Source organism: Cyanistes caeruleus, chromosome Z (assembly GCF_971803275.1).
Source record: "Cyanistes caeruleus chromosome Z, bCyaCae1.hap1.1, whole genome shotgun sequence".
NCBI classification, from domain to species: domain Eukaryota; kingdom Metazoa; phylum Chordata; class Aves; order Passeriformes; family Paridae; genus Cyanistes; species Cyanistes caeruleus.
In genome coordinates, this window is record NC_141732.1 from 67,715,595 (window position 1) to 67,741,173 (window position 25,579).

General features: G+C 39.6%; 1 protein-coding gene and 1 long non-coding RNA gene across 3 annotated transcripts in view; one reads left to right on the forward strand and one right to left on the reverse strand.

The window, feature by feature from the left end:
- Positions 1-25,579, forward strand: part of OXCT1 (3-oxoacid CoA-transferase 1) — an 86,432-nt gene that overhangs the window by 2,328 nt on the left and 58,525 nt on the right. For both annotated transcript variants that reach the window (XM_086869845.1, XM_086869846.1), the window contains exons 2-6: positions 1,579-1,687; positions 3,038-3,128; positions 13,844-13,979; positions 18,183-18,332; positions 20,049-20,155. In XM_086869845.1, the coding sequence (XP_086725971.1) occupies positions 1,579-1,687; positions 3,038-3,128; positions 13,844-13,979; positions 18,183-18,332; positions 20,049-20,155 (593 nt within the window). The remainder of the gene's footprint in view (positions 1-1,578; positions 1,688-3,037; positions 3,129-13,843; positions 13,980-18,182; positions 18,333-20,048; positions 20,156-25,579) is intronic.
- LOC111941533 (uncharacterized) lies at positions 4,634-25,576 on the reverse strand. Its single transcript, XR_015281166.1, has 6 exons — positions 25,331-25,576; positions 13,359-13,429; positions 11,465-11,568; positions 8,379-8,455; positions 6,154-6,290; positions 4,634-5,829 (listed from the first exon to the last, which is right to left on the reverse strand). It is a non-coding gene; the product is annotated as an uncharacterized LOC111941533 (long non-coding RNA).

The window sequence follows — 25,579 nt, forward strand, 5'->3', positions numbered from 1 at the left end:
TGTAGCCCTTCCCTTGTCCACAGATGTGGTCACTCTGTCACAGAAGGTCACTGGTATGATCAGGCAGGGATTGCCCTCACTTGCTGTCCTTGTACTGGCTGTCCTGAATCATCTCCCAATCCCTCCTGTGCCTTAGCACAACTTCTAGGAGGCCATGGCCTTCCCAGGCACAGAGGGGAGGTTGGCAGCTTGGTAGTTCCTGGGGTCCTCCTTTTTTACCCTTTTTATAAAGATGGGCACAATGTTTCCCTCAGGGAAGTCTCAAGGGACTGCACCTGACTCCCTGACTTTTCAAGTACCATGGATCAGTGGAGAAACATTCGTGGTATAATTCGGCATGCAGAAGGTTGTTGCAGTTTCTCTCACATGACATTGTTTCTTATGACCCATGTACTGATTTTTTATTGACCCTATCAAAGCAGAGGGACATCAGTGTCTCCACTGGGAAGGAGGTAAGCTTCCGTTCAGAAAGGTTTTCTTAATATTCAGTATAAACTCTTGCAGCTTTAATTATAAATAGAGAACAGCTTGTGTAATATTGAAAGAGAGACAAAATTTGTTGCCCTGGCTATAACTGTAGGTAACTCTTCAGGTAACTCTTCAGGGAAGAATTGGACTATTGTCTTCAAAATGTGTAATTACCTTGTTTATTATTGTTTCTCCCTTTTTCACAATATAATTTTTTTTCACTCTTTCTATCAAGCTAGAATTTGAAAGGCCATTAGGTAGTACTTTAGCTTCCAGATTTTCTGAATTTATTGAGACTGTTTCAATGTAGTGACTTAGGTGTCAATTTTTTCTTCTGGTGCCTGAACGAATATTTGATTATTTGTTGTAATGTGTGGTATTTGTAGTAAATACTTAAAGATAAAAAGATGACCTAGGTACATAACAGTGCATACATAAATTATGATGACTACTGTGTAATGGCTTTGTACTGTGAGGTCCAGGTTTGGGGGTGGGATTTGTATTGATTTCCCTCCATATTTCTTTCATTTCTTGGAGTCTCCTTGATTCTGGGCTGTTCTTCAACAACATGAGTATCTCTAAGACTGCATTTGAAAGCTCCAAGATTGCACAAGGAAACTGGGGGAGGGTTCAGTCTGTGGAAGGGTATCCCTGCTTACCATACTGCCAGCACAGTGCTGTCCTTCCTGTTGTTCTGTGGCTTCCACTAAAATTTTGTGGGGGTGTTACCTTTCTTTCAGCAGTTTCTGTTTATGTTTAGTGTTGGGATGCCATTGAAGCTCATATAACAATATACAGGTTTAAGGAGTCTGTGGATGGCTCCAACTTGTGCTGAGGGATTGCATTTGTAGATATGTTTTCAGAAAGGCACCATTTGTCAGTAATTCAGGATGTAATTCTCTCGTTTTGGAGACCTGCACTGTGCTTCCCCCCCTCCTCCCGCCTTCTCTCTATTCCCCCTCCCTCTTTCCCTCCCCGTTTAGTATTTAAAGTAGCAATATCTTTTTGTATCTGTTTTTCCCCCTATCTAGCCAGAGGCATGGTCTTCATTACAAAACTACTGTATGATGCCTTTTGTTCATTCACTTGTTTCCTTTACTGTTGTTGCAGATTTGTGGATGCTATTTTTCTACCAGCTGTCATCGCAACACCAAATTTTACACTGATCCTGTTGAAGCTGTAAAAGATATACCCAATGGGGCAACTATACTTGTTGGTGGTAAATATTTAAATTCTTTGTGGATGCAATCATGTTATGTTAATGAGATACTTTTTACTCATTTATCTTGTTTTTTTACTGTTAACTGATTTTAGAATCCATGGAATTGAATGATTTTTTAAACAAGTGGTTTCCTACTCTGCTCATGAGAGGCATACTCCTTCAGTATGGAGAAAATCCAGGTTGTGTCATAGGGAAAGAAAAAGAGCCTCAGAAAAATATTTTTTTTTCTTACTAGCAAAAACTGGACTCTGTTTGAATCCAGAAAATGAGCTTGGGAATTTTCAAGATAGCATTCTTATTTCTCATAGTGAACAAATACAATTTGGCTTGATTATTTCTCTATATCCTTTGACTGCTTTGTCTCTGGGCCTCTTTGACCTTGAACAAAGCCTGTTTCTGAGTTAGGAAATGAAGATAATACTTATCTATGTTACACTTAATGCTTATGTGTGGCATTTCCAGAAGAGTCAAGAAGTTGCGTCATACTAACTTTCACTGTGACTTGAGCTTTTGGATATTGTAGATGATAGCTTTCCACAATTTCATCCTGTTCAATTTGCATTTAAAAAAAGTGGTTTATCTATTTCTTAGGTTGTTTTAATATTCCAAAAGAAATGAATGTAACATTGTAAAGCACTTCAATGGAGATATGTAATGAGGCAAAAATCCTCCTGCAGGAATTTTTCGTTGCTGTTGTTGTTGTTATTGTTGTTGCTATTTCATAAAGAAAAGATTTGAGACCAAGATAGGCTGGCCTTGATGATCTCAGTAGGTCTTTTAGAACCTAATTGATTCTGTCATTCTGTGGAAAGGTAATGCTTGTACTGTGATGTGCTATTTCATTTTAGATGTATTTGCGTAGGAGTACGTACTTTTAGGAGTCTTGCATAATAGGTAGGAATGTGAGGCTCTTGTGCCTTGGTAGAGATCTAGATTATTGTGATTCCAGGCAGATATTATCCTGAGTGTGTTCAGACTCCCAGTTGAACAATGTAATTACAGGCTAAGCTGTGGGATGTGCAGCAAAGATAAGAAGGTTAAGTGGGTAGGAAGAGAAGGAGGAAAAATGAGTACAGGGTTGAGGACACACGTAAGGAGAGCTGTGGTCATGGAGCCCTTTCCTAAAGGCCCGCTCTGGTGCGTAAAGAGCTTTCATCCAAACTGGGAAGTGTCTTGTGAGTGGGAGATTCCAGTACTAGAGGGCAACTCTATCTGGAAATGTTGATTTATTTAGCTGACTAAGGAGCTTGTTCTACTCGGAAAAGATTTTTTTATTCCCATAGTTCTGAACATTCTATGTTCTTTCAAACACTTGTTACATAAGCAATTTTCTTTTATTTTGTGTAGGTTTTGGATTGTGTGGGATTCCTGAAAACCTTATTGGGGGTTTACTGAAGACTGGAGTAAAGGGAATAACAGCAGTCAGTAACAATGCAGGGTAGGTATTCCTATGTCTGTGGTTTAATAAGTACAGACTAAAGATTCCAATTACATGAAAATGCTGATATATAAGAAAAAGATCTTTCTTTTCACCATCATAATTTTCATATAAACCAGACAGCTTGGTTTAAAACTGTTATTTTTGGAAGTAGCCCAGGAAGTTCAGTACTATATGTATGCTTGACTTTGTCAGGGACCAGTTGTCATGCCGTAGAGCGTTGCAATTATATTACTATAAATATTTATATTTAATTTTTTGTATATTTAACTGGTTGATTGTAACTGGAAAGTCTAACTTAGAGGCTTTAAATGTAGTATCAGTGATTTTGTGTGTATATGTGTGTTTTTGTGAAGTTCCAAATAGGGATATATTTTTTAAACTCAGTTTGGTGCTTTCTGACCCTCTTACTGTATTTCTGTAACTTTATAAAAACTCCAAGCAACACAAAACCAGCAGAGAATATCTATGAAGAAAGGATGGAGAGTCTGTTTAATGGGTCTTCAGATTTTTGATTTATATTTTTAAATGTTTGCCCTTTAAGAAATTAATGTGGGGCTGAAATTGAGACTACTTCTTTCATGTATGATTTCTCATCTTCTCATTCAGGCTAAATTGTACACAAACTGTTTACTGTAGTAAACTCTACAATATGTAATGATCTCCATATAGAGAGATAACTACAACTGCTTCTGTTGAAGTGCATTGATAAAAATATTAATGAAATCAAATAAAAATAGTAATATGCAAAACACTAATTGCACATTAATTGGATAACGAATTCTTTGTATTGGTATTTGATACATACACAGTCAAACTTAAGCTGTTTAGAATATTGTGGGAAACAATTTCTGATGGATGATGAAAAGAAGACAGAAATAATTTTGTGTGGAAAGATCAAGTATTAGAGTAGACATCATTGATTTTTCTCATAGTCTTATTTCTGAATAACACATATATTCACAGATAGAGATATTGCATAGATGTTTCTGAGGGGGAGGTGATAGTCTGAATATGAGAAAAAGTTGAAAGAGGAGCACTGTGGAATAGGATGAAAAAGGAGACATTTTGTATTGTATTCTGAATATAGTTGCTGATGTTATAGGTTAGAATTATTCTTTGTTGACATAATGTTGACTTTCCTGAAAGTTCTTTGGGTTTTGAGGTGGAAGTGATTTCTGTAAAACTCTTGGTTGCTGGCAGGAAAGCAAAATTTAATCCCTGTTTTCCTGAAACTAGTTTTGTATGAACATTCATAAAAGTCTGGAAAGTTCTTCACAGAACAGTGTAACAATTTGAAAATGCTCAAGGGCATCTAGAGGTTTTTCTAAAAGTCTAGTTTGTAAAAATACAAGTTTTACTGTCCTGTTGAATAGTGTAATTTATTTTGAAATTTAATTAATAATAAAGTAATTGCTTCACCTGTCTTTTTATTTACTGTATTACTAGTGTGTGGAACAGCCTGCTATGGTTTGATAGTGTTTAGGAACAAGGTTGAAACAAGGTGGAAACAAGGCTGAAGGTTTATTTTTTATCAGAAATAAAGTCAGAATTCCCATCACAGCAGTTGATACCATTTCTAATTTTCTAATTAGCCTGTCAAAATGCATACTTTTCTAATGCCATGCATCTTCTTAGCATCTTCTAATACCATGTCCAAAAGTATAATGGTATTACCAAATATTGCAGGACTACTAAATGCCTTTATAACTGAAGTATCACGGCAATCATACACCCTACAGCAGTCAGTATTCAGTACAGTACAGTATTCAAAGGGTGAATTGTTCCTGTAATGTTGAGGTGTCAGGCACCTTCTGGGATGAATAATTTGCCACTTCCAAATTGCCATATGGTTTAGTGTGCTTTTCTTTGGTGACCTTGTGCTGCAGTTGATGCCTGGCTGTGTTTCAGTTTCTTGACTGCAGCTGCTTTCTTTTCTCCAGCTCTTACAGCAAATAGGAGGTAATTGGTCAGGTTTTCTTGTCCTGCAGGGGTTAGCAGGCAGCTTGTAATTGGAGCAGGGAAGGAGCCAAGCACAAAGACAGGCTATTCTGGAGAGCAGTGCAGCTACATGGATTAAATCACATGCCTTTCAGTATACGAGAACCACGGAGTGTTACAGAGCTGTCTGTTTATAACTAAAATAGCAGCAATGGAGACAGCAATTCGCTTACATCTAAGGGAAGGCAGTAATTAGGAAGTCCTGAAACATTCTTGCCAAATTTTCTAGCTGGAAACAAGGCTCAGCAGAGCCTAAAAATGCTTGGCAGTGTCTGGAAATAACTTTAAAGGACTAGGTTGTTCACAAGTTCACATCCTACTTACTGTTCTGTGCTGCAGTGTAATTGGGAGGAGAATCTTTCTGCAAAAACTTGTTCAAATCATGTAATTGCTGTCAGGTGAAGTCCTGGTTTTGTCCCGTTCAAGGCTTTTCAGTGACAGGTTGTACAGTAGTGTATGGGGTGCTCTTTGTCTTTGAGACCCTGCTCAGCTTATTGTCTGCTGCTGCACATTATGCTCATGTTCATGCTGTGTGCTAGCCAGTGAAACAGCACCTTTAACAGCAGTTACTCTTTTGCCAAGCCAAACAAGGCAAAGTGTTTGAAAGTGAAGCAGTTCAAATATCCAGTACCTCTGGTATTTACACAACTTGCTGCAGGGGAAACTGAAGCTTGTGAACCAGGGCAATAGTGCAATATAACTGCAATAGATGGCAGACGACCTCTCATACCTTCTCTTATAACTTGTTTTGTTTATATTGTTCATAGTGTAAATACTTTATTTACACTGTGTTTTTGTAAGCCCTTTAAATTGAGAGTATTCTCAATAGGCTACCAAAAACCATTTTATAACAGATTATCTTCATTCTTGTTTTAATTTGGTTCGTTCCACATTTGCCACATTTATATATAAAAATAATAAATAAATGAAAATTAATGAGTATATAAATAAATAAATAAATAAAATCTTGTTTTAAGCATTGATTCAGTAAATTTCCAATACAGCTGTGATTAGCGTACTGTACCTTTTTGGCTGTTTTCTCATCTCCATGTAATTTCATGTTGTATACTAATTTCAAGTTACTTGGAACCTGGAACTTGTATGGTTTGGCTCAGCCTTTGCTAAGACTTTCCTAATGCAGGCTACCTGTTGTTTCAGGACCTGTGTTGCAACAAAAACTATCAACATAGCCAAATATTTTAAATGAAAATAAAAAATTTGCATTGAATTATTATTTTTAATTAATTGTGCTTAATAAAATGGATAAATAATTTTGGCTATAATTACATACTGAAAACAAAATTTTCATTGTATCTACCACCTGAATAGGCTGAGTTTTGCAGAATGAAAATGAAGCCCACTATTTGTGATAGCTGTGTATGTGGTCTGATTGCTTTTTTGAATTTGGGTTTTGTTTGCTTATGAGACTTACAAATGCATCCTTTTTGAATGCAGTAGTGTTGAACAAAAGGTTTTCACGTACACTAAAATTAGAGAAGTTACAGTTAAGATCTTAATTGCTAATCACCTGGGTGATCATCTGACAGGAGATTGACAGCGTCTGTCAGATTATCACTGATTCAGACTGTGTTCTTATAAGACGTTACCAGCTTTTTGAACCTTTAGTATCTGTATTCTTTTTTAAGGTCTTTTAATGTTACAATGTTACACATTAGGAAGGAAAAGATGGCTTTGAGATAAGCATTTGCACTTTTGAGCATGATGCCCGAATGCCATTACTTAGCTCTTTTAAGCATAATACTCTTGTTTTCCTAGTGGGTTGGGCTGTTTGTGCTTCCCAAATCCCTAGAAGGCAGTACTCTATGGGATCAGATGCAGTAGTAAACTTATTGCACCCCATATTCTAAGGCACAATAGATGTCTATATTCTTTGCAATTAAATAATTTGGATTTAAGACAGGTTTGATAAATATTCTGTAAGTTAAAGGTTATCTCATTTTTCAGTCATTGCTCTGAATAGTATGTTTCTGTTAAAACCAGAATATATCTGCCATCTTTGCCATGGATTCCCTGGTTTTTCTTGCATGTAACTCACGTGTCTTAATTCTACAATTATTGTTACTAAAATATTTGTCTGTCTGTCTTTCTGTCTGTCTGTCTGTCTGTATTTATATTACTCACACTTATTAAAAACCTATTCAAATGTAAATGTGTATATGAAAAAATACCATCATGTGGAAATTGCATTTTAAATTCACAGAAGGTTATGAAGTTCTTCCATATAGTATTATGGAAGTATATTATACTTTTATATATATTCTACTATGTATAGTATCATGGAAGTATATTATAATATTGTTTTAGTGGAACGAATTTGATAATTGTTGGATTCAGAAAGTTAAAATGTAACTGAAAATGTCTGAGGAAACTTGCAAAGAGGCTTGTATGTACACAGAGATGGGATCAAGTGGACCTTCAGAGTATTTTACATTGTGTGTGTCATTTTTGTATATTCATAAGAAATTTTTCAAATATCCCAAATTAAATACTTTAAGAAATGAGAAACAAGGTCACCAGTGACTATGACCTCTCTTGGTATAGAGAGAAGAGTGGAGTTATGTAAAATCCTGCGCATGGCAAGTTGCCAAAATCAGGAGACTATATATTTCAGTGAATTTGAGTATTTCAATTTGATTTTTTTTTTAAAAAAAATCTGCATTCTTTAGAAAGGATTTAATCAGATGCTTTGTTACAGCTGTTAAATTGCTGGCACTGTGTGAACTGCAAATCCCTGAAAATCTGCCTAGGTCATCTAGCTAATTTTAGTGTGGAGGTTATTTAGGATTTTGGCAGGGCAAATGTGTACTAACTTTGTACTACCTGGAACTATGGAGAAATCTGTGGAGATAAATTTCTTGTTGTAATGACAAATGAGAAAAAAATAGATATAGAACTCAGGATTGCTGAAGAATTGGTTATAGAATAGCAACAATGAAAGTTCTCCCTCCCTCCCTCCCTCCCTCCCTCCCTCCCTCCCTCCCTCCCTCCCTCCCTCCCTCCCTCCCTCCCTCCCTCCCTCCCTCCCTCCCTCCCTCCCTCCCTCCCTCCCTCCCTCCCTCCCTCCCTCCCTCCCTCCCTCCCTCCCTCCCTCCTTCAGAGAGCTTCATCCTCTCTTTTTTGCTTTCCAAAATTTCTAGGAAAAGAAGGTACCTGAAGACAGTGACAAGACATTTCGCTAAAGAGAAAAAACAACAAGGCAAATAAGCATTAAACCTCTGAATATCTTACCTTTCTGTGAGCTGAATGTGTTTTTCTCTGTCTTTTAGTTAACTCCTATTCCTCATCTTCTTGTTCTTAGTACCCTTCTGGAAGTGAGGGACAGAGAAGGAGAAAGACAGTATCATCTGAGCTGGCTGTTTAGTAACCTTACAGTGTAAGACATGGGGAAAATATTATGGGACATTGTCTCATTGTTATGAGCCAGCTGTAAGACTGGAGAAGATGAGTTATAAAGAACTGTTATATGACTGATTGTCTAGATTAATTTTTCCCTTGGTGTGCTTGCACTCTTCTTCAGTGTCTTCCAGCAAACACCATCTAGTAGGCATTTACTCATTTTCTGCACAAAGGCTGTTAGGGATCTCTCTGGCGCTGCCAGGATTATAGTTTTTTTTTGTTGACCTTAGAATGTGTGTCCCTAAGAACTCAGGTGGTACCTCTATCCACATAACTTTCATGCTGGTAAAGTTTCCTGCCATAGTCACCCCTGTGAGCCTGAAAGCTTAAGTCTCTGCTACTAAGAAATGCCACACAAGTAGTGATTCCTCTTAGTTGGGAAGCATATCTGGTCTTCCTTAGGAATTGTGGATCTATCAGCAGGCATAATTGCATGTAACTTGTAGCATACCCTTTTGAAGACTGAAAAGCTGATGTTGCAAATGAAATTAGCCTCTCACCTTCTACATGGAGAAGGTGGGGAGGAAATTGTTTCCTTTCCCCACTTCTAGCCTATTGCCAAGAAAATTTCTAGAACAGGTCCATCTGTTATCAAGTTTCATGCTTCATTTTAACTCTTGGAGCTGATGAATGCCTAAAGAGACTCCCTGGTCTATCTCTAGAAGCTGACTGGTGTCTTTACATAAACTGTTTTCCAGGAATAGAACGACCATTTTTGTGCATTTTTCTGCTGCAACAGCTAGTTGCAGAAACTTTAGTTTCACCTGAGATGGAGCCTTGCCCCTGGATTCTTATTGCATGATTTTCCTTCTCAATCTGTAGTCTTCAGGGGTAATTTTTTTTTATCCTGCTATCTTTCCAGTCCCCAAATTATGACAGGAGAAAAATGAGGTGGTGTATCATGTTAGCTTTTTCGCCAACATGTTTTAGTTCTCCAAAACTCAAGGTATTCATGTTCATATTTCATAACTAATGATCTTTGGTCATGTGTAATCTCCCAGGAATATCAGCTTCTGGAGAATCTAAGAAATTCAGAAGGAGGACCTCATTCTAATTGATGCTGCTTTCCATCCAGTAAAGGCAGCCAGTCTGTTTTGACCACACCCACATTTTTAAGTAGCAAGTATTTCTTTACAAAGGGGGAGAGAGAGAGACAGAGAGAGAGAGGGGGGAGGGTTGTAATTGTCTTGTGATGTCTCCTTTTACTCAACCCCCTCCATCAATAAGGCATTGTATGTTTTGTGCCAGAGTGTGTGACATTCCAAGTAGCCTTTTTTTTTTTTGCAAAAGAATGCAAATTTCTATTTTCTGCTTCATCTGGCTGTGTTGGGCTTATTGATGTGTGAGGCTTTTATGCTGGAAACTTAGGTAATCTCTTCTTCCCTGTGATGCTGTAGAATGTGTTATGCTTGAGCCACCAAAGAAGAAGGGCTGGGAGCAGCAGATTATTGTTTAACCCAATCTGGAGTGAAATACCGACATGTTGCCTTTGACTGCTTCCAGTATACTGGAAATGTGTGGGTTAGATCTGTCTGGGAGACATATTTGGCTAATTTTTTTTAATTAGAAAAGGCAGACATACTTTCTGACAGGAGGTTTTTGTAGGTCTGAGAGGGACAAAACAGGAATGAATGTGTTTTTAGACAATCAGAGCTCCTTAATTTTTCTTGTCTGCAGCAATAGTTTGGGGAACTTGGGTCACTGACATCCTGATGAATGCCTAGTTAGATCTCCTTTCCTTTATGTGTTTCATGTATTCTGTTGATTCACTTTTCATCTTAATACAGAAAGGGGAAACTTACAGAAATCCAAACATTTCTGAGGGTAAAAGAATGCATTCAGTGTCTAGCACTAACATGTACTTTCCCTTTTCTGACAGCACACTTGACAATTATGTCAACTTGTACCACGCCTTCTTCCTTCCTATCAAGGGCAGCACATTTTTATTGCATTTACCTTTGTTTAAATTTTTAAAGGACTGAATCCAGCTTTCAAAATAGGGATTTTGAGTGTATTCTTTTCATGCACTCAGTAAATGTTCTTATTTTGTTTTTATGATTGCGGTTTGATAAGCAGAGCATTGCCTGCAAGGCAAATATTTTATAGGTAACATTTTGACGGCAAACATAATTAAAGCTGAAAAGTTCAAAAAGCTCTTGTGCTTAAAACAACACAATCAAGAAAGCAACAAAATACAGAAAGGGAGAACTAATAACTTAAAATTGCCATGGAACTGTTATATTGAAAGAAATTTCCATAAACCAAAGGGCTTTTGAAATTTATAATCTGGGATAAGATGTCACATGAAAATCAAAGGATAGGGAAAATAGGAGTGAGGATAGTGTTTTCTGTGTGAAATATGTGTTTCTTGGGACACTGACATGTAACATAGGAAACATAAAATAGGCTGAAGTGCTCTAAAAGGGTGTTTGGAGGGAGATTAAAACTGATGCATGTGAAAGCAAAAGGATTATTTTAACTGGAAAGCTGAATACAGATTGCATCCTCAAAAGAGATGGATGGCAGTGTATTTTCTTTAAATAAATGTACATCTAAAAAAACCCTTTATGATTAATGGCAACAAGATTTTTGTGATGCTGCTATGAAGATTAAATGCATGTGGGAGTTGAAGTGATTTTGTGTTACCAGGCAGGCAGAGCCTCCTGGTGCATGGCTTTTGAAATATGAAATTCCTGTTCTCATTGTGGTAGGGAAATAATGTACATGACCTGTGTGCTCAGTAATAGACCCTCACAGCAATTCTGTTTTTGAACAAATTTACTACATTTGAGGAGAGGAGAAAGAAAGAGTGACTTAAGAAGTGAAGAGCAACTTGGCATGAATATGACAGAATAACCTTTGTGCAACTTTCTGCGTAATTTCTTCATAACTACTGAATTTTATTTGATAGAAGGTGCCTCACAATAGTAGATCAGGGAGTCCTGTGTTTCCATATGGAATCCTGCAGGATTATATGCAAAATCCTGCTAAGGACAATATGCTACAGTAGCTGCTTCTGAGACTGTAGGAGTAAGGATTGTGGATCTTAGTGAAATGAAGCAGAAATTTCTTTAACCATTACAAATCTGCTCCTGACCCTTCCCTACATAAATGCACACAGTATTTCATTGTCTTCATGCAGAAGTGTTTGTTTCTATTTGGTAACTTCCAAGTTTTGTAAAGATAAACACAGTGTTAACCACCTGAATGATACGCAGAAATAGTGAACTCTGGCTTGCAGGCAGTTCAGGAAGTTCCCCTTGTTCTTGCACCGGAAAGCGCTGCACAGTTTTGTTTAAATTCTGTACTCTTGCCACACAGTGCTGTAGGTACACCAACCAATTTAATTGCCATCACATGTTGGCTGGTCTTTTACATTTGTTTACTACCTTTTATAATGAGAGGTCAGAGTTTGATGGATTTCATGTGAGAGGAATTGTCCTGCTTTGAATTAATCTATATAGGAAATTATGGCTTTTTTATTTTTATTCTTTTTTGTAATCTCGTTTGCCCACAAGACTCCTCTTTCTTTTCTATTCTCAGCTCTTCTAGTTTCAAACTGGAGGGTTTTTTTCTTGTGAGGAGTTAGAAACATGGGTTGTTTCTAGGCAACGCACATTTTAGTCCCAAGGCTTTGGCAGCAGAGCACTTTGGAAGTTGTATCACGGTTAGACTTCTAACTTTTTTTTTAATTGGTCAGAGTTAGGGTGAGCTTTTATAATCAATCAAATTATTTTGTATCTAGAGAACATAGAGTAAATTCAGAGAACCAGATCAGAGAAGCTTGTTTCACTTCCTCTCATCCAGTTTCCAAAATGCTTGAGTATGCACTGAAGTGGGCCATCCCCTTAAAATAGTCCTGACCTTAAAATAGTGCTCGTGATGCATGCAGTTGCGAAGGCATTGGGATTGCATGTCTGTCCATGCAGCTCTCGGAGTACTGTGGTTGGAGATGAAGAGCTGGTGCTGGTCCTACTCCATCAGCCCCTCTCCCTTCCCCTGCAGTACTGCAGCCTGTGCTATGGCAAGCATTACCACTTTTATATTTGAAAATTAATACTGCATAATAGTAAAGTTTTTTAATCTGGTCTTTTTTTGGAGCTCTTCTTCATGAAGGGTGTTTTCAACAGGATTCATATATTGTAAGCACGTGTGTGTTAAGTACAAAGTGCTGAGTAATTGATATCCTAAATGATTATTTTAATATTTTTCTCTATTTCTTATCCTGAAATGTCAAGCCATTTCAGGATAAGAAATGTGGATAATTAAGTCATATTGAATTGAGAACTCATGGCAGATATACATCATTTTTTGTGAGGTAATTTTGGATCATGGTGTCTTTTGTGTAGAGCGACTGGAAGGTCTGAGTTCTCTGCTTATATGATACAGAGACCAACATAAATGTGGAGGAGCTTCACACACATGTACCAGTCTGCTGGAATCTTGCATAATGTGCTGGAAAAGTGAAATAAACATGTCTTTATAATACCATCTATGTTTATTTCCATATTTCTTTGAATTGAAGTAGCATTTTTTATAGAGCAACCTTGGTTGCAGGAACTCCTGAAAAATGTTCCTAATCCAATAGTACACAATATGGCATGATAAACATCATGGAGGATATCAGAATTTTAGAAGCACTGGCACAAGAAAAATGTTTCATACATCATCTCTGGCATTCAATTTCAGATGACATAGACAAAAAAAATCTTATTTCTAGTGCTGAAATCCTTTGTTAGAGTAGGTGATTATTTAGTAAGAGATTAAATTATTTACTATAGTAAGAAAATTTAAATACAAACATTTTCTTACCTCATATAGGAACTAGCATTATAAATGTCAATGTCTTTCTCCTTGGGCTGCTAAGAAATCACTTCTTTTTCCTAGTGAGTAGGAGTGTAAACAAAAATATGACTATTCACTCAAAGCCATGTCTGACTTTTTATTAACTTGGTAAGGCTTTTTAAAGAAGCTGATATGTCAAATAATACCACTTGTCAAGCTGTATATTGTTAACATGTGAAATGACTTTAAACAGAAGTTTTGGATGTATTCTGTGCCTTGGAAGAGATGAAGTCTGAACATTGAGGTCTTAAATTTTAATCCTAGCTTTGATGCTTTACCCTCTAAAAGCTGGAATCTGTTTTTTGTCTTCAAATCCTTATGTGTGGAGGAGATAACTCTATTTTTTCTTATTAAGTCTTTACAGCTTATTAAGTGCTTTGTTTGCATCAAGATACATTGATGTATAATACAAAATTTATATCAAAATATATTGTCTGGCATTTTCTACACAGTGTTGACAATTTTGGGCTCGGTCTTCTGCTTCAGACAAAGCAGATAAAACGCATGGTGTCATCGTATGTTGGAGAGAACGCTGAATTTGAACGCCAGTATTTATCTGGTGAGCTTGAAGTTGAGCTTACACCACAGGTAAGAGAGGGGTGATCTCTTTTCATCTTAAATACTGAGTAGAATAATGCTGACATGTTCTTATAAAATTGTTTTGCAATCCAAATGTTTTGCTTGTGTGCAGAAGGCACTTGCCATCTGTGGTGGCCTGATCATGACTGGACTCCAGATGCTCACTAAAGCCTCACTCTAAACTCCTCTCAGCTGGACAGGGGAGAGAAAATATAACGAAAGACTCATGGGTTGAGATAAATAAAGGGAGAGATCACTCACCAGTTACGATCATGGGCACCATAGACTTAGCTTGGGGAACTTAATTTAGTTTATACCAATCAAATCAGAGTAGGCTGAGAGAAGTAAAACCAAATCTCAACACCCTCTTCCCCTACTCACACTTCACCCCAACCCTCCTTTCTTCCCAGCTGTAACTTAATTCACAATTTACCCACTCCCTGCTAGTAGCACAGGGGGAGGAGGGAATAGGGGGTTGTGGTCAGTTCATCACATGTTGTGCAGCTTCTTCCTGTTCCAGAGGACCCCTCATGCTCTTCTGCCATCCAGTGTGGGTCCCTTACACACGGTGCAGTCCTTCAGGAACAGGCTGCTCCAACATGGATCCCTTGCAGGGTCACAAGTCCTGCCAGCAAACCTCCTCCAGTGTGGGCTGTTCTTTCCATGGGGCCACAGGTCCTGCCAGGAGCCTGCTCCAGCACAGATTTCCCATGGGGTCATAGGCTTCTTTCAGGCATTTACCTGCTTGGGCATGGGGTCCTCCAAGGGCTGCAGATGGATTTATGGTCCCATGTGGCCCACCGTGGGCTGCAGGGTCACAGCTGCCTTACTGTGGTCTTGCCACGGCCTGCAGAGGAATCTCTGCTCTGTCACCTAGAGTACCTCCTAACCTTCCTCCTTCACCTCACCTTAGTGCCTGCAGAGCTGTTCCTCTCACATATTCTCACTCCTCTCTGCTCTGGATGGGTATATATCTGTGCAAGAGGTTCTTCTTCAATGCTCTGTCCCAGAGGCACTACCACTGTTGCTGATGGGCTCAGCCTTGGAACCAGCTGGCACTAATTCTTTGAACACTGAGGGAAGGTTCTGGCATTTTCTCACAGAAATCAGCCCTCTAGCTACCAAAACCTTGCAAAACCAATACACCATTTTAGGGTCATGCATCTGTCAAGAACTGACTGTCTGTTACATGTGTGAATTCCTTCAATGGCATTAATTAATTAATAATAGATTGTATTCATCTGACATATATGTATATATATATATGTATACGTAGATACATATACATACGTAGATTTTTTTTAAGGTTGTAGAAAAAGTCATAAAATGTGCTCAGTGCTGTAGCACCATGTAAAAGGAGTGAAGTCAAGGGGCTACTCTGTTCCCATCTTGGTGACAGGTTTTGGGAATGTTGCCTGTGCAATGCCTGCCATCTAGTGGGCAGGAATCAAATTCAGAGATTTCCTTCATTTTGAGGCAAAACCCTTTTTGGCTTGTTCATTAACTCTTAACAAAATTAACCTGTGCATACTGTTAGGAGTTAATTTAAAAATTGACTTTGTAGCACCGTATTTTTAATTATTTTGCACTGCCAAGTTACCCAAATAGCATGAATGCAATCAGATCCTAAAATCATGGATATCAGTTACGTTCTATTGAGATCAACTTCTGTGAAGTTGGTGCTCTAACTTTAAAGCCTACAGCATGTTAGTGTGTGGCATTTTCAGAGGAGACACATAAAATTTGGGCTTTAAACAGCTATTTATATAAGTTTCTGGGAAAAACAGCTGTGCTAAATTTTTATTAAGAATAGAATCTGGAGCTCCCTCTCTTGTGAATCTCAAGAATCACAGAATGGGTCAGGTTGGAAGGACCCACAGTAGGTAATTTGGTCCAACCTCTTTGCTCAAGCAGGGTCATCCCAGAGCACAAAGCACAGAATTGCATCCAGATGGTGCTTGGTTATCTTAAGTGAGGGAGACTCCACGACCTCTCTGGGCAACTTGTTCCAGTGTGTGGTCAGTGTCACAGTAAAAAAGTTCTTCCTCCTGTTCAGGTGGAACTTCCCATGCATTGTTTCTGCCTGTTGGCTCTTGTCCTGTTGCTCAGGATCCCTGGACAGAGCCTGGCTGCCTCCTCTTGGCACCTCTTCTTCAGATGCTTATAGGCATTGTTGAGGTCCCCTCCCAGTCACCTCTTCTCAAGGCTGAACAGGTTCACTTCCTCAGCCTTTCCTCATAAGAGAGAAGCTACTATCCCTTAAGTATCTTTGTTACCCTTCACTCCAAGACCCACTCCAGGAGTTCCATGTCCAGAACTGGACACAGCACTCCAGACGTGGCCTCACCAGGGCTCAGTAGAGAGGCAGGTCAGCTCCCATGACCTGTTGAAGATGCTCTTCTTGATGCACCGCAGGACACACTGCTGCCTCATGGTCAGCTTGTTGTCCACCAGGACCCCCAGGTTTTTCTCCACTGAGCTGCTTCCCAGCAGGTCAGGCCCTGGCCTGTACAGGTGCATGGGATCATTCCTCCTCAGGTGCAGGACCCTGGATTTTCCCTTGCTGAATTTCCGATTGTTCTTCCCTGCCCATCTCTCCAGCCTGTCGAGGTCCCTCTGAAGGGCTGCACAGCTCTCTGGGGTATCGGCCGCTCCTCCCAGCTTTGTGTCATCAGTGAAAGTGCAGAGGGGGCATCTGCTCCCCACCCCCAAGCCACTGATGAATAAATTAAACAATTCTGGCCCTGGGGGACACCACTAGTGACAGGCCTCCAGCTAGATCCTGTGCCACTCATTGTAATGCTCTGGGATCAGCTGTCCAGCCAGTTCTCAATCCAGCTCACTGCCTTCCCATGCAGTCCACTCTTCCTGAGCTTGCCTATGAGGATGCTGTGAGAGAACGTTTCTTAGAATTGAACATGAGTGGAAAAGTTCATTTTATACCCAGTCAGCAGACCTGAAAATAGCCAGACATTTGTCATGTCTGATGTTTCAAATGTCACAAATCTCAAAATGCATTTTTTCCTATGTAATGTTCGATACTTTCATTGTGAGCTCCTTGGACATGTAGTTGGCTCTGTGGGCTACAGATAAGCTATGCAGATCCAGCATGGAAATAATGGGTCTACAGTATATAATAGGAAACAGTATGGTGAATTAATTACTTGCTAGGAGATGTGGGGATTTGAAATATTTGTGTCAAGAAAAAGAGTCTTTCCTAAAATAGTTTGGTATAACCTTAGGCAAAATGGGAGACTTTTGTGTTACTGTTGCACAATAAGGAAGAGGTCACAGTGAGATCCTGAAATGCTAAGGCTTCTTAGAGCACAGGATTCTGTATTGTTGCATGGTTTGCATCTGCCTCTTGCTACCATTTTGAAAACAACCCAAAAGCCATTGTGCTTCTTGCAGAATAACTGGGGAAAATAAAATCTGTATTGTAGAGGCTGCTAAACTGGATAATTGACCATGATGTTCTTGTCTTGCTTTAAATCCAGGAGAATATTAAAAAAAAAAAAATCCAGGAAATGACACTAATCTAATGAAAAGCAAGCACACATCTTTGGCTGTAATCTCCAGAATTAGGAGAATGAGGAATTTTTGCTGTTAGTGTTCTGTACTATAGCTGGACATAGAGAAGAGTGCAGACAGGGTGGTCAAAGAGACTATAAAACTGCTCTGTTGGCTTTTTGGTATTCTTGGCACAGGCAGCCCAGATCACTGAACTCCCTCTTCCTTTCTCAATCTGCCATACTTGGCTGTTTCAGCTAGGAGTGGGTTCTGAAGTTTTTCTTAGAATGTTGAAGAATGAACATCAATGTTTAAGACTGTTAGAGAAGAAAACCCTTCTAGGGTATGTTGCCAGGTGGGAAAGAGGAACTCTGTACTATTCTCGAGAATAATGGGATGGAAAACAAAGTGAAAGAGAGGAGATACAGCCAAGTGCTGGCCCCTGGTATTTGGCATGTAGTTGTATGACAGTGTTATCTTGAGCAGTTAATGATTGTATGTCAAGCATTTCTTGCCATATCCAGTACTAGTCTCACACAGGAAGCTAAAATGTGAGGAAGGAATAGATGTTCACATGTGTCTACTGTGTCCAGAAGGAAAAGCTACAAATGACAGGATATAAAGTAAAGTTAATGCAAATCATTCATCGAAGTTTGATTTTTTGTTCCCAAATGATGATTTCTTAAATGTATTTTCCCTTAGGGTACACTTGCTGAACGTATTAGAGCAGGAGGAGCAGGAATCCCAGCATTTTACACCAGTACTGGCTATGGGACGCTGGTGCAGGAAGGGGGTGCACCCATCAAGTACAACACAGATGGCACCATTGCTATTGCCAGCCAGCCAAGAGAGGTAAGAGGTCTGATTGCCATTAGGAAGCCTTCAGCATTGAAAAACTAATTTCTAACATATTTATAAGATAAGCAGGAGTTTAAGAAGGAGTTAAGTTTAACCTTATAGTATTCAGTTAACTGGATGTCTGTGGTACCAGACACGTTAGCTTTGCTTCCACTTTCTTACTGCTGTCCTCTGTAACATATTAGAAGTTTTTAGAAGTTCTAGAGTGATTTGGCATCAAGACCTGGTCCAAGTGAAAGCCTACCTTGCTAAGTTACTCTTCACTTGTCCGTTCTCTGACCAGGTTTGCTGTGTATTCAAACAAAATTTTGTTCCATGTGACTGTAGTGCATAGAGCTGTTTGAGAACAATCTCCTGTTAGTGAGGCAGGTGCTCTTTAAATACTGCCCCATGCAGTAAGCAGCCCTGCAGCTGGACACGGAGCTTCAGTCTTATGAAGAAATGGGGGATTCTCATGTTAAACTGGGAAGAGCTCAGTTGACACAAATTTCAGGAAATGCATTTCCCAACATTTGAAATGCAATTTAGTCTCCGTTTTTAAAACCATGAAGAAATAGACTGTGGCTTTCAATGGAGAAACAAGGGTTTCATTTTGAAATCTGATGTAGAATTTGGAGAGGGAAGAGATATCTCAGTGCCACAATTTTTCTTGAAGAAATGGGTGGGGCTAATATTGCGTGGTCCAATTAGGCTGCATACAACATTAAATTTCACCTCAAGAACATTTCTGGGGTAAAGGTAATTCCACCCTAACCCAAGGGTTATTTTATTTTCATGTATAAAATAGATACTGTCTTTTATATTCCCTCAATTTTTTTACTGCACGTATCATTATGATGTTCTACCATTTGGAGGAGTGTTTTGTTCATTAAATAGCTTATCATTTTAATAACATTTTTTTTCATTTGTTTTTCTTTTGACATTTGTGGGAAAATCCCCCTTACTCTCCTCAGTCTAATAACTATGGGGTGCGAATAACGTGACCAGCATGATTTGATCAATTTGATTCTCCATATCCATTTTGTGTGGAAGTGACATTTTATAAAGGCTCAGATCTCATTTTATGGTACTGGCAAACTGATGTCTGATACTTTTCTCATACTTCTTTCCCCTTTCAGCAATTTTAACAAGCTCCAAGTAATATTTTGTGTATACTCTTACCTTATACACTGTTAAGAGAGGTATTCTTTCATATATCCTCTCTATAGGATTAAAAGACCAGCTCTATCCCTGTTCTATACTTTGGCTTTAGGCACAGTATCATTCAATGCAATTATTGCTCATAAATGCAGGGAAAACCAAATGAAACTCAGCCAGTTAGATGACATGATCTGAGTAGTCTATCTCAAATTCATTTTGGATTTGGGATTTCTGATGGTGAGCAGTGCTTATGAACTTTTTCAGTAATTCTGCTTTAGCACTTCAGTTTTTCGTTAGCTGGTAGATGTGCAGGACAAAACATGTCTAATTCCAGTAGATGGAGCAGGAGGAATATGTATTCTCATGATTTCTCTAGAGATACTATGATAAAACTGGGGTTTATAGCCTTTCCATGCCCCTGTGTTATGATACAGTTTTTCAGTTAAAACTTAACAGAGTACAAAAAGAAGTTGAAATATGATAGTCTGCAAAATTAACCCGTTAAACAAATATTATGTGTGAAGTCTGTTGGAAGAAACCTACATCTCAATTTTGTACTTTTCTCTGTAGGTGAGGGAGTTCGATGGCCGGCACTTTATTCTGGAGAAATCGATTACAGGAGATTTTGCTCTTGTGAAGGCATGGAAGGCTGATCGTGCCGGAAACATAATTTTCAGGTAGGACTTGTTTACTGGTGAGAAAAGATTATTTTACCATTTAGATAATGAATGAGAAGGAGAATCCTGTCTGCTGTGTTACAGCAAAATAATGTTTTACTGATTCCACGTTCTTTCATATTGCCTTTCCCTACTGTCAAATTACACTGCTATAAAACACCAAAATATAATTGCTCTTTCTGATTACTTTTGAGACTTCAAACACAGCTATGAAATAAAGCATTCATAGTTAAAAATGAGTCACAGCAGACCGAAGCTATTACGATGACTGTTGCGAAATTTAGTGACATTTTCTTTCAATTTTCATGTTAGTTTGGTTCCCTTTTATTGAGCAATTAAAGGCTAACCCAAGAAGTACCGGTTCATGTACTGATATGTATGTCAGTCTTCTGGCTAGTTAGTGATGGGAAAACTGTTTCTGTCTAAAGAAAACTGTGTTTAAAGTTGATTTCTTCTCAGTGGTGTAGGAAAAGGCATCATATGAATATAAACATCTTTGCAATGAGAAGTTTGATGTTGCATTGCTGAGAAAATCTTTTATATGGTTGGCTCTGTTTGTGTTCTGGTTTGTCCTGATCTAAAGCAGGAGAGAGGTTTGCTTATGTTTAATGCCTGGCTTTTATTTGTTTGTCTTATGGCTATCAGATGAAAAGGTAAGTGTTGTAGTTATCACTTACAGCTTATTACTCAGCACATGCTGATTGAGAGTCTGTCTTTGTATTAGAACAAACAAGGAGTTGGAAAAATAGCTGAAAAAACGTGTATATAAAATAATACATTTTACCCCATGAAGTATTGCTAAGTAATGCTTTTCTTTATGTATATATATGTGTCTATGTGTGTGTATTTATATATCCACATAATTAATACTAAATTAAAATACTTGAAAATTAATAAATAAGTTTTTGTTTTGCCAACTCTTGACATCCTGACTTGCCCACTGGCAAGACAATATGGTTTCTGATTGAAAGCTGAACTCTTCTGTGTGTTTGCAGATGAATTTGATGGCTGCTAAACTGCTCTCCTTAGGCTCTGGTATAGTGAATACAGGAAACACTCTTCCCCCTTTGCCTTGTCTTTCTTTGATCCTGTGCCACTACTCTCTGTGCTTTTATCCTGCATCTTTCTACTGATGCACAGTAGATACCTCTCAAAAGTTCTTTTATTCTCCACAGAAACAGACTGGTTGTGTTCTCCTTTTACCCTCTTCCTTTATGTCCTGTTGCTCTCTGTGACTTTCCTTCTTCCTGTTCCTTTCAGGAGTCTTCATTATGTTTCCCACATGCACACAATACAGCTGATAACAGATACTACTTCCATCTGTAGTGAAGATCTAAAAATCTTCACTCCTCCCTTTAACTGTAACTAATTGAAGATGGAAACTAATCATCATCTGGTGTCCTAGTCCATATAGAATATTGCTAGCTCAGAGGAATCTGCTTATGATAAACAGTGAGGTATTCTGTTTCTGGATGAGACATGATTATGTGATAACATATAACAGAGAAAAGGATCATCTTAAAACTTGCCATCTGCTAACACTTTCACAGCAGTGTGGTACTATCCATAGTGTGTTTCCTCTGACTCTGTGATGCCCATAGCAATGGTGTGTCTGCCAAATTGTTAATCACCTTCAAGCTAAGAGCTTTGATAAATTTAGAGGATGTACTTTAATACATTTACTTGGACCACAGGCTGGCATTAATTTTTTCCTATGCTCATACATCAAACTATTCTGTTTTCTTGAAATTCAGAATGACACCAACTTCTTTAGAAATCTGTTTTTAAAACTGTTTGTTTTGTTTGTTTGTTTGTTTTTTAAAGTTATTTGTTTTTTAAAGTCATACTTCTTGAGCCCCAGATATTTGTTCCATATAGCATGTTGTGGTGGCTTTCAGGTATCTTCTTGCTTAGTGGACTATTCTGCACCACTTAGCAGTGGTTAGCTCTTGTCTAACAAAGGTCTTAACTTCCCTTGGGGCTTTGCTCATTAGGGACAATATCAGAGTGTGCCACTGCTTCTGTGGCTAGTCAGAGAATCCAGAAATGGCCGGGTTTGGAAGGGATCTTATAATCCAGTTCCAGCCTCCAGCTGTGGGCAGGAACACCCTTCACTGGGTCAGGTTGCTTAGAGCTCCGTCAAGCCTGGCCTTGAACATTTCTGGGGATGGGGCATCCACAACTTCTCTGGGCGAACTGTTTCAGTTCCTCATCACCCTCAGTAAAGAATTTCTCCCTGATAACAAATCTAAACCTCCCATCTTTCAATTTGGAGCCATTCTCCCTTGTTTTGTAACTATGTGCACTTGTTACAAGTCCATCTATGTTGAATACTCTCTTCAGGTACCGAAAAGTTGTAATTTGGTCATCCGGAAGCCTCCTCTTTTCCAGGCTTAACAATTCAAATTCCTTCAGCCTTTCCTTGTAGGAGAGGTTATCCAGACCTCTGATCATCTTGATAGCCTCTGGACTGGCTCCAGCAGGTCCATGTCCTTCCTATGCTGGGACCCCAGCTCTGGATGCTCCAGCTGGGTCTCAGCAGAGCAGAGGGGCAGAATCCCCTCCCTCCCCTGCTGCCCACGGGGCTCTGGATGCAGCCCAGGACACGTTTGTCTCTCTGGGCTGTGAGTGCCATGGCCAGGGCATGTCCAGCTCTCACCCACAGCACCCCCAGGTCCTTCTGGGCAGGGCTGCTCTGGGTCTGTTCATGCCCAGCCTGTGCTGACACCAGGGGTGTCCCAAGGTGCAGCACCAGCACTTGGCCTTGTCAAACCTCATCAGATTCCAATGAACCCACTTCTCAAGCTTGTCCAGGTCCCTCTGGATGGCATTCCATCCTTCAGGAGTGTCAACAGCACCACCCAGCTTGGGGTCATCTGCTAATTTGCTGTGGGTGCGCTCGATTTCTTCATCTGTGTCATTATTGAAGATATCAAATAACACTGATCCCAGTACAGACCCCTGATGGACACCACTTGTCACTGATGTCCACTGGGACACTGAGACATTGACCATTAACCTCTGGATATGACTGTTGAACCAATTCCTCATCTACCAAACGGTCTATGCAATCAAACCCATGCCTCTCCAGATGATGTGGTGGGGCTGTAAAGCCATGTCAAAGGCTTTACAGAAGTGTGGAAAATTACGCCCATGGCCATTTCCTATCCATTGATGCAATCACTTCATCATAGAAGACCATTATATTGGTTAGACAGGAGTTACCTAACTAGTGTGAAGTTTTGCTGGCTGTCCTAAATCACCTCCCTGTCCTCCCTGTGACTTAGCACAGCTTCTAGGAGTATGTGCCTTGATCTTCTCAGGCACAGAGGTAAGGCTGACAGGTCAGTAGTTCCTGGTGTCCTCTTTTATATAATTTTTCAAGATGGGAACCAACTTTCCCTTTTTCTATCACCTGGTACTTCATCTGACTACCATGACTTTCAAATATCATGGAGAGTGATTTGTCTGCCTCCTTTGGCTCCCCTCCCTTTTCATCTGGTACCATTCTGCTACTTCTAGCTCAATGTATTTTGACTTTACAAGCAAATATGTGGCTTGTTGGTGATGAAAATAGACTATTAATGAAGAAGCAGAAATGCTGAAGGGTTAACCTGAGTTGGAGCCTCCTCTGTCACAGTCATGTCAGGTAATCTCTTCATGCTTCAGCTGGTTCTACAATATATAAATTCAGGTCATACCTGAGATGTCTCTGCACCTTCATATCATTAGGTATGTAGTGGATATAGTTTGTTGTTTTAGTCTGCTATGAATTAGTTGGCTATGCTTTGCCTCTGAGAGAAAAGATATCATGCCTTTGGGCCAGCTTAGAAATCCAGTGAAACAATGGAACTTTGTAGATGTTGCTGAGGGTAGATGTCCAGAAAATTTTCTTAAGATAAAAAGGCAACTTTTTCTAGTTATTTTTTTTAATTTCCTGCTGCTAACCCCTTAACATTATTCTGTGCTGGAAAATATATGTAGTGCTTCTGGTTTTTTTCCTCCTGGATGATGTGCTCTTTAGAAATAAGGCCTTTGATCCCATAAAAATTCTGGATAGTGTGTTCTTTAGAAATGAAGCCTTTGATCCTGTAAAAGACTGCTGCTTCTGAAACAACTTTACTAACCCAAGGACAGTTTAAATGGCAGAAGCTTTTATATATTATGTCAGATTAGAGACCATTAGCTCTTCTTAATGTCAAATTAACATTGAAATGTTTTCTTGTAGTTCTTCCCCTATGTGAAAATAATTTTATATCAGTTTCTTTTACTGGCAGAGTAGCCACTACAATTTTTAGAAAGTCTTTAGCTCAGAAAAGTAGTTACATTGTGATGAAATTTTCAATTATTAGTTTTGTCATGTTCTTTTCCCCCATCTGTATCCATTTCTCAGCTGTTTTAATACACCTTTTGTAACTCTATTTTTCTTTTCATTTGCTACTTTTCTTAGCTAAGAGTAGTTTTTCCTGGATCACTACTAACTAGTAGTGTATTCATCTCTTGGGGAAGGGTATACATTCATGCTGTGGGTTTTTTTCTTTTTTTATTATTACATCCTTTTGGTTCTGTACAGCCACCAAGAAGACCCATGGGCAGAAGATATTTATAGACTCATAGAATATGTTGAGTTGGAAGGGACCCTCAAGGGACCCTCAAGTCGAACCCCTGGCCCTGCGCAGGACATCCCAAGAGTCACGCCACGTCCCTGAGGGCATTGTCCAAACGCTTCTTGAGCTCTCTCAGGCTGCTGCTGTGACCACAGCCCTGGGGAGCTGTTCCAGTGCCCAAACACCCTCTGGGTGAAAAACTTCTTTCTAATAGCCAACCTTTTTCTAGCCCTCTCCTAACTCAGCTTCAGGCCATCCCTCGGGTGCTGTCACTGGTCACACCGAGCAGGGATCCGTGCCTGCCCCTCCCTTTCCCCTCACAAGAAAACTGTGACTACAGTGAAGTCTCCCCTCAGTCTCCCCCGGGCTGAACAGACCAAGCGACCTCAGCCACTTCTGATTTGGCTTTCTCTTAAGGCCCTTAATCATCCTTGTGACCCTCCTTTGGATAATCTCTAATAGTTTTATACCCTTTTTATGTTGCTGTACCCAGCACTCGAGCTGAGGCCGCCCCAGCGCCGAGCAGAGCGGGACAATCCCCTGCCTTGCCCGGCTGTCGATGCTGTACCTGATGCCCCCAGCACACGCTTGACCTTTTGTTAGAGGCTTCACAGGTTCTGAGTATTGCCAATAAAACGGCGTTTCCCCGAGACACGTGTCTTTGGGTGTAGCTTTGGTGGTGTCGGTGTGCGCGCCGGAGTCCGGCCAGAGGAGCCCGGCCTGAGGAGCCCGTTGCGGTCGGGCCGTGGCGCGTCCCTGCCGTGCTGCCCCGCAGCCAGGCGGTGGCAGCAGCGCCCAGGCTCCGGGCGGCTGCGGC